We start from the raw sequence: 9,900 nt of genomic DNA, 5'->3' as shown, positions 1-9,900 counted from the left end.
AACTCTTTGCACTGTTAGTGTTGCGTGTGAACGAGTTTTAGTAGCGTATTTTAAGATCTTCAGTTATAGACTTGGTGACATCTTTGACAATCGTGTCGCATAAGTTATCAGTGTTCGACTTCACATCAAGTTCCCCGGAATCATGCGCATTCTCCAGCAAGAAAGGCTAACAAGTACTCGTCCATCCATGAAAATTGCAACGTTAGATTCAAACGAGGGTTGGTAAAAGTGTTTGATCATTGATTTGTTTATCTAAATTATCCTTAAAGAATGACAATATAAGGTAATCTTATGAACCAAGAACGAGCATAAATCGTTTGTAAGAGTAACCATAGGCAAATAGATAATTTATACTGAAGATTTGCCAATACAATACGGTATTACAATTTTCATGGGATGGAAAGAGTAGCTAACAAAAAGGTATCAGAACAAATAGAACAAGATCGTACCTGATCTTCAACTACGGTGACGGAAACCTACTCGGTTGACTTCTTAAAAGTCTTGATAACAATATCTTCAGAAAATCGATACAAGTCCTACGTAAGATTACAGGCTAGACACATTTTCACATTCGCATGAAACGCATCGTAATTCACTATTATGGCTGGCTAAACAAGCTGAAACATACAACAATTATACCAGGGTTACTGCTATTGCAACGAGAAACCAAACAAAATCAAACGAGCCCAATAAAAACCACTAGGAGGTGGGGTCCAGGATTGGGATATAAACATACTTGTCCTCTACCCCAATGAATAAATCAGTTGTTTCCATGAAGACCCCTTGACTTACAAAAAAGAGTAAGAAAAAAAAAGCACTTGGGACGAGAAAGGAAAACAGCTATTTTGCATACAAGTGTAGTGGATTAGAGCTATACATGCTTTTGAAAATGTGTTAAATGTTAAAGTAAATGAAGATTAGCAGCTTACTGTCCTTCCTCAGAATTATGAACACGAATTGTACGGTCATGCTCATGCTCATACACTAGCAGATACTTCGGTCTCAGTTGACTTTTCTTTCTTCTTTGGTGCTTCTTTTTGTAGAATGGCTTTGTTTGGAACCAACACCAAGGTCATGTTCCGGTCCCTGAAGTTCTTGCTCTCCTCTACGGCTAGCTGCAAGGATTTCATGATTGGAAGAGAGATTTGTATTAAAAAATCGTTTTAGTTTCTAAACAACGTAAAGCAACATTCGAGTCGACAAAGGAAAGAACAAGTGGCTGAAATGTAGTGAAAGAACACATTTGTTGTCAACTGGAGTGTTGTTTCTGCAAAATGGAACGTTTCTGGTTGTTTAGAAATGATTTACCAAACCGAACCATATATCCCACACAAAGTTAGGGTATGGAGATGTTGCCAGAACCCCAACATGTTACTCCCTCCGTCCCAAAATATGTCCACGATAAAAGAAGGCACACTGTTTTAGGAATGTGAAAGTCTTATGCTTCCTAATTAACTAAATGACAATTTTAGCCTTAATAATAGAGGGAGTAAGGAATTTCTCTATCTCATAATAAGGGTAGAGTTGGAAGGTAGACCACTTACTTTTGAAAGTGGACACTTCTTTTGGGAAAAAATAAAATGGAAATGTGGACCCTTATTTTGGGATAGATAAACTCAGGCACATAAATTAGGACAAAGAAAAATTACAGATATGGTTAAGATGCAAATTATAGCACAACAAGATTTGCATTGCCACCAAAGAACCTTTGGCCTAGCAGTATCGTAGTCCTAGGGGTTCAAACCTTACCAAAAGTGAGGAGGGTGTGTGAGTTTATTTGTTGTATTTGTCGTGTATAAATATTATATACTTCCAAAAAAAAATATTTGCATTGCCAATTAATACTGAATCAAACTTCATTAAGGGTTGGCATGTGAAAAGAATGTTACATCAAACAAAAATATGAAACTAAGTAAGTTTTAACTCGTTTCTTGATGAAATAAAGCATATCACGTACCTCTCCTACATCATCACGGAAACGTCGAATGAGCTCGATAGCATTGTTTTTGAACTCGTTTTCACGGCCCTTCAAGCTTACTATCAGTTTAACCTATGAGATCACCAAAAAGTTGAGGATAAAAAGGCATGATATGACAAGTATTAGATATACCATCACAAGAATTTATAGGAACCTTGTCACCATCTTTAAGAAACTTCTTAGCAGCTTTCAAGCGGACGGTATAATCATGCACATCGATGTTGTAGCTGCCAACAACAATTATTGAATTGTAAATAATAGATTAGTAACAAGAATCCCAACTGCAATACAACAGATACAAACGGGTAGCATAGATAAAATTTGAAAATTTTAATTTGAGGATTTCAAGAAGGCAAAAATGAAAAATGTCACTGTACTTGTTATTCTTTTCAACTGCATACTCAAACAAGATTTATTAATTACATGCATACTCTCGTAATCACATCGGTTATATCACTTTCGTCCAATTTTATAAATCAAATTAACATAAAAATTTGTGTTCAAGTGTGTAATTGTAAATAGCACCAAAGTACAGTACTTTATTATCCATTTTTCCTTTTACTAAAGGATAAGTTAAAAGGTTCAAACTTCTGACTAAATCAAATTGCAGAAGATTGGTAGTCGTAACATAAAATAGGGCAAAGATACAGCTATCTTTTACCATTGATTTGGACCATGTTTGGCAAACTAGTTGATAAGCTAGTTGTTTGCTAATAAGCTTAGTTGATGAACTAATTATGCTTGGCAAAAACTAGCTGCTAAGCTAGTTGAAAAATGACCAAAAAGGACATGTTGATAAATTATTCGACTGCAACATTTGATAATATAAGTAGAACAAATAACTAATAATATAATATTTTAATTAATACAAACMAGATAGTAAACAAAATTAAATAATATAATATATTAATTAATAGAATTTCAATTTGATTATTAATTACTCGTATATATACATATTATAAATTTTGGATTTTGTATAACTAAATACAACTTTTAAGAAGAACTACATTAATTTATGATTTTAAATTACCGTTACATATAATATGAATAAAAACATAGTTGGCCAACCTTACATATCATAATTAATTAATAATTTTTCAACCAAATAATCATGAATAATTAAATATCTTATTAAAATCATCTATCACACTTTTATAATAAAAATATATATAACTTTATTCTTTATGTAACTTACATAAACATTATTAAAATTGTTATATTTGCTTTTTGACGACTAAATATATTGAATAATAATTAAAATCATTGATATGATTAATAATAATTCTAAATAATTAATAAATAATTTCCAATTAAAATTATTTATAATTTTCAATTAATATGATATGTATTAATAATTAATACTAATAAATAACAATTAATAATAATCGGCACTATAAATGGAAGAAAGTGCCAAAAAGCTGCCGAGCTTATTGAATCGTTACTCCAAGTAGCATATCAATAAGCCATCTTATCAGCTATTTTTTGTCCACACAAACGGAGTTAAAAAGATAAGCTAGCTTATGGTTGCCAAAAAATGGCCTTACATAGCATAAGAAGAGGGTGCACTTCATAAGCTAGTAGGTTTTGCATATATTTTAGGTAAACAAATAAAATAATTACCAAAACAGAGGGTTTATTGTGTATGAAACTAAAGTTTCTTACCCCATTTTGAGCTCCTTTTGATCCACACGATGAGCTAGCATCAAAGTACACACTTTGGTCAGTATCGTTTTTCTTATAATTGAAGGTTGTGCATTAATAAAATTAATATTAGAAGAAATTGGAAAGCTTGACAAGAAAAGAAGAGGCATTCACCAGAACTTTTCTTCTGCTGATCTCTTTTCTTCTTTTGTTGCTCATACTTATATTTGCTGTGAAATTTGTCGGATTAATGACGAATGCATTACGAATAGGATCTAAAGCTTTATAGGACAAATAAAAAAATAGAATTGAACTCACAGCAGCATCGTTCACAATATCATAATTCCTTTTAACAAAAAAAAGATAACATTTGGATACAAGGGATAAAAAGAATCATATCCAAAAGATGGGAAACTATTAAGTCAAACATAAGAGGGTGAAAGATGGTGTACTTTGCAGGTAAGTCAATGACCACATAAGCAAAGGATTACTAGGATTAAATATCTGTTTCCGGATTGTGCTAATAAAGAAAAGCTTATGTAAGATGACATTGTGGGTCAGCAACATGTCCTGAATCCTTTTTGTAGACAAACTTCTTTTACACGCATGTAAATGTGAAGGGACGCATTATTGGGAAAAGAATAGGGGTGTGGAAAAGATCAAATTTTCTCACAAGTTTTTTCTTATTTTCCCTTTGTGGGCCGTTAACTTGGTTAACATGACCACTAATATCCTCATGCATCTGAAAACTGATCCCTGCTAGATATAAAAAAGGAGATGTAATTTACTTGTAATCCATCAACTTGACAACAGGAGGATCTGCCTCTGGAGACAATATAACCTACAAAAGTGAAGTATTTTCATTAAGGAAGAACAGAATGGTTCACATAAAGTTTAAAAATATCTCAAAAAAAAATCTTTTAACAATGCACATGTAGAAAAGGCATTGCTGCTGATTATGAATTCTAGATTTAAGAGCAATTTCAAAGGTACTACAAATTACATAATATATGTTGCTAGCATCAGCGAAATTGCGAAAGAAGTGAGTTACAAACCTACTATCATGCATGGGGATGGGATAGGCCTTCACACTAGTGTCAGCCGACCACCTTGATCTCTCTAGTTAAAATAATATATCTTACTATTTTGACACAAGAATCTAAATGAAATGATCTCCAAGCAGAATCATAATACCAACTGTTAGTTTCCCTAATATCATCATTGTCCTCTAGGTTCTTATGTATGACATCTAGATTGATGAAACAAATAGGATGTTTTCTTAGAGAGAAGGCAAGGGAGCAAGGGAACTTGAACCCTTGACCTCTAAGCTATTAGCACCTAGAGGATGGGACCAAATCCAAAAAGCTAGATGCTCGATGGCCTAATAATAAGAATGATATGGGTGTTGATACTCCAAGATTATCGTCTAGATGCAAAACGAGCCTGCATGCCCTCGTGCAAAAAAAATGTATATCGTAACCCAAAAAAACTAAGGGGTGTCCGATCTGTTTCAAAAAATGTAAATGAGAATGTAACGGGAATGATGAGGAATGATGAGGAATGAAAATGGCAATGAGTCCCATCCCCCCTCCTCCTCTCAATTTTGTTGAGGAAAGTTTCATTACCCCTATCTGGTAACGGCCCATTCCATTGCATAAAACCAGGCATCATAAGTGATTTTCATTTTCATTCCCCACCCCCTGGCCCTTGTTACCTCCAACCAAGCATCCCCTGATATCATAATGGCATTGAAAACAGTCAAACACAATTTGCATTTCTTAGTTTTCATTATTATAGCTCTATCTCTAAAAAGCTAGTATAATTCGGAAAGGGGTAGCCAATATACTTTTAACCTTTTAATCAATGCAAGAAGTGCAAATAGAGAATTTAGGGTCATATTTTGTTTCTCCCACTATACGTCCACACCTAATGAATTTTCTCCTTGTTCCGGATGTAGCTGACTCTATATCACATGTGTCTCAAAGAGTAATGTTTAGATTCAGTGATGGACCATAGGCTACATTTACCTGTATTCTGAACCTACCTACCCCAACCCATGGTTATCACTTAGCAGGTCTAACCTGGTCAAATTGTCATGTAGAAAAATGTACCGGGAGTTGCTTGATCATCCTCTACTCCCAGTTTAACAGGTCTAACATAGTCAAATGCCAAGAAAAAGAAGCCTTCAGAGTTCAGTCAATAACTAATTAGCATTGTAATTACAGCATATCATGATCTATTCAATGATTACTACACTTAATTTATTGCACAGGACTTGCATATAGAGTGTAAACAATACTTCATGACTAGAATATGTGGAAGGAACCTTTAGTTGATTTGTATTCCATGGGCGGCTTCAAGGGATTGCTAGGGAATTTTGGATTTATTAACTGATTTGTCCGATAAACAATCCTAAGTACTCGGCCTTTGATATAAGAGGCATCTAACATATGAATATTATGTTTGAGGGTAAGACTATTGATTATCAATAAGTCTACTTGAAAGTTAGAACTTTTTTAGAGGACACTTCCATGTCCTTCCTAAAGCGAGAACTATGTTATGTGAATTTGTACTTTTTGCATGTATATGCATAGCTTCACTATGAGCAAGAAACAATTATTACGTTTATCATGGTAGAATACTTTGCATGGATGAAATTCCATGGTCATAATTGCTAATCTCTCATTGCTATCATATATGTAGGAAGAGACTCACGAAGGTAATAGCCAAGAGAAACAAGAGGCATAGAAAATTTTATGCCTGCAGGCTGCAACTGTTAACTGTTCTTTATGCCATCAGTGTACAACACAAGAACATCTCAGAAGTAAAGACAAATTACAATGAAAATAGGAGACGGGTGAGTATGTAGTTATATTTTCATTGATTATACTCGAGCACAAATAAAATTTTCAAGTTAGATATGAGAGATAAAGTAAAAGTTTCTAATTGCCAATTTGTCTTTCCTGTAATAATCAAGTTTTAAATTTGCCGAAAAACCATGCAAAAACACTTTCTAGTGTGATCGTTTGAGGACATTTGCACTTAACTCGTAAATAATATGCTTGCAGTATTAGAATGTGTTAATTAAGGATCTACACCTTTTTTGCTCTTTTTCCTATGTGAGATCTTTAATACTTGGGAAAACAACATAAAAGGGTGAGAATTCAAGATATCACAGGAGTTTCATCTTTTTGCCTATGCTAATGTGAACTTTCAAGACTATGACTACTTTGCATTGTAAACTTTGAAGATGAGCTTCAAGAAGGCATCATAAATAGTTGGGAACTTAAGAAAACAACAAGGGTATCCTCTTATTCTTACAATGCCCAAGGGTCAATACCATGACCACCTTCAGCTTTGAGAAGTTCAAAGATAGATAAGTTAATAGTGTTAAATGCCATTCTACCAGATGTCATACTGACTAAATTTAAATGCACTCGGAAAATATGCAAAGTATACTGGTGACCATCATAGCAAAGCAAGAAGATGAAACAATTAAAGGAGTCTATAAGGTATAGGTCAAAAAGGGTTTATAATAATTTCAAAAGCAATTGAAACATGAGATACTAACTACACACATACCAGGTCAAGTTCAGCATCTTCAGCCATCTGAATAGCAGCAGTTTTAGATACTACACCAACCTAGTAAAACAATCCAATCAGTCCCAACATAGAAACATAAAACACAGATGTTAAAAGGAAGTGATTCAGAAACACTCACCATATTTTGTTCCTCATCAATAAGCCTCACAGTACTTGACCTATTTTGAACCAACAAACAGCAGAAAAGAAAGAACACTTCATACTTGTAGAAAAGAGGCTGCAAACTAATTCTAGTTCAGATGCTCATTCACATAGGTATAATCCTGCTTATAAGCATTTCAAACAAGCAAACAAGTGTTTATAACATATGTGCTATACGCTTATAGATGCAGTTTTTAAAGCATATATGACCAAGAAACTGCTTATATATCGTCGATAAATTTTAATAATGCGTAATAGGTAGCACTTGGGCGAGAAATTAACGATTTTCGTTTGGGATTTTGCAAGTATGTTGGTAATCTCTCAGCAGGTTATTTAAAATTGATTTGTAAAAATTACAGTCGTCTAGAAAATCTTGAATTTGTCGTAAGCATGCATGACTCTCGATCGACAATCGTAGCAATACCTAATACTGGAGATATCAAGGGCTGGGTCGTCATCAGAACTGTTCTTCTTAGGCCGCCTACTATCTCCTTGTCGAGAATAACCTCCGCCGCCGCCACCGTACCGGCAGGTGATGCTGCAACCGCGTGAGATGGAGGAATTAGGGAAGTCAAGGCGGAGATGGAAGAGTTTTGATTGAAAATGAGAGAGAGAAATTGGTTGTTTGAAAGGAGAGATGGAGCAGCTGGTAGCAATCCCAGCCATTGAATTTCTGCAACACCACCGCTGCTTCAGAGCTTTGAAGGTCACCTCTAATGGCAATCCATCATCTTATCCCAGCCTAAACGATGACATTTAATTACATTGAGAACCCTGTCTTTTTGTGAAAGTTGCAATTAAGGACCTTGATGTTTCATTGTTTAATCTAGTATCCTTTGCCAGTTAAGCACTTAGGGGTGTTTGGATTGCTTATAAAAATTATTTTTTAATTTATTTCAGTCTGGCATCGATGATAAGTTGTTTTTTAGTGTTTGGATAAGAAAAAAAATGTTTATACCGGTGTCAAACCGGTAATAAGCTGTTTTTGATAAATTAATCCTTCCTGACTTATCAAAAAATGTTTATTATCAGTTTACAATTTTAACCATGTTTTATTTTACTCTGATTTGATATCACATAAGTTAATAAGCACTTTTACAAAAAAAACATAAGTTGTTTTAAATAAGCAATTCCAAACACCCCCTAAATGAAGTCAAGAGCATCTTCAACAAATAGAAATTTTGTAATTAGAGGTCGTTTACCAAACGTTTATCCGGGTAAGCGTTTACCAAATCACATTACATTATCGGATGAATGTGGTAAGAACCAAACATCTTACCCAGTAAGAGCCAGACAAAGACCAAGAGTCTTACCCGATAACACTACCAAAAAAAACCCTTTTTCCGGCGGCCAAATCCGCCAGAAATCCGCCGAAAAAAGTGATTTCCGGCGGATTTGGCCGCCGGAAAAAGGGGCGCCGGTGATTGTTTTTCCGGCGGATTTTCCCCGTTTCCGGCGGATCACGGCCGCCGAAAATTCTTCGCCCGTTTTTAAAAAAAATCTTGATTAACTTAACAAATCCTTAATTTTTTTTTTAAAAAATTTCCAGCGGAAAATTCCGTCTGAAATATTTCTCGCCGGAAAAATAATTAATTTTCTAAAAGAATTAATTTTAAAAAAAAAACCAACGGATAAATCCGCCGGTAAAATATATATATAATAATATTTTTAAAAGAATTAAATTTTTTTTAAAAAAAATACCGGCGGATATATCCGCCGGAAATCCGTCTGAAAAATATATAAATATTAATATATATTTTTTAAAATAATATTTCTAAAAGAATTAATTTCTTTTTTTTAATACCGGCGGATATATCCGCCGGAAAAATATATAAATATTAATATTTTAAATTTATTTTAAAATTAATATTTAAAACATGTATTTAATACCTGTATTTAAAACCTACAAATCTGTACAATATTAAAACTGAAAATAAAAAGGCGAAATAGAACTAAATATCATACATTAATGTGAAACTACAATTATTCCAACCAAACAAAAACTAAATTGTTATAAACAAAACTAAATTGTTTCAAAGCAAAAGACAATATTCAAAATGGTGGTGGCGGGGGGAAATGTTGAGATTGACTGAGCTGTGTAACCAAAGCAGCCATATCTTGAATTCGTCTATCCTGTTGCTCCTCCCTCTGTCGTCATCGCTCCTCCTCCGCCAAACGTCGCTCCTCCGCCGCCCGCCATCGCTCCTCCTCCGCCAAACGTCGCTCCTCCGCCGCCCGCCATCGCTCCTCCTCTGCCAAACGTCGTTCCTCCTCCGCCAGCCGTTGGCGCTGACTTTGTTCCTGTAAGTCTCTAAGTTGGCGCTGACTTTGTTCCTGTAAGTCTCTAAGTTGGCGCTGACTTTGTTCCTGTAAGTCTCTAAGTTGGGTCTTTAAGGTTTGAATTTCCTATAAAATAAATAAAACGTTATAATATTTAATATGAATTATAAGCTAAGTCGATAAACATCATCAAAAGAAAAGAGACACATACGTGCTTATCTGAAGACGATGAACCACCTTCCGGAAAGTCCCCGGTC

General features: G+C 34.4%; 1 protein-coding gene across 1 annotated transcript; it reads right to left on the bottom strand.

Moving 5' to 3' along the window:
* Positions 1–320: 320 nt before the first annotated feature.
* Positions 321–8,072, bottom strand: LOC112516558 (translation initiation factor IF3-2, chloroplastic-like). Its single transcript, XM_025123670.1, has 10 exons — positions 7,788–8,072; positions 7,341–7,380; positions 7,202–7,261; positions 4,408–4,460; positions 3,794–3,849; positions 3,641–3,674; positions 2,133–2,205; positions 1,958–2,050; positions 930–1,115; positions 321–617 (listed from the first exon to the last, which is right to left on the bottom strand). The coding sequence occupies exons 1-9, from the start codon at positions 8,027–8,029 to the stop codon at positions 978–980; spliced, it is 789 nt and encodes a 262-aa protein (XP_024979438.1). The 5' UTR covers positions 8,030–8,072; the 3' UTR covers positions 321–617; positions 930–977.
* Between the last annotated feature and the right edge of the window lie 1,828 nt (positions 8,073–9,900).

The sequence above is a fragment of the Cynara cardunculus genome (genome assembly GCF_001531365.2).
Source record: "Cynara cardunculus var. scolymus isolate 2C chromosome LG 8, CcrdV1, whole genome shotgun sequence".
In the NCBI taxonomy this organism is placed as follows: domain Eukaryota; kingdom Viridiplantae; phylum Streptophyta; class Magnoliopsida; order Asterales; family Asteraceae; genus Cynara; species Cynara cardunculus.
Note: the sequence above shows the minus strand (reverse complement) of the source record. Positions and strands in the feature narration are given on the sequence as shown.

Coding starts and splice junctions, on each gene's coding strand:
- LOC112516558 (XM_025123670.1), bottom strand. CDS start 8,029: ATGGCTGGGATTGCTACCAGCTGCTCCATCTCTCCTTTCAAACAACCA. Junction 3,675..3,793: donor TCAGCAGAAGAAAAGTTCTG/GTGAATGCCTCT, acceptor CTTTGATGCTAG/CTCATCGTGTGGATCAAAAG. Junction 1,116..1,957: donor TCCGTGATGATGTAGGAGAG/GTACGTGATATG, acceptor AAATCCTTGCAG/CTAGCCGTAGAGGAGAGCAA.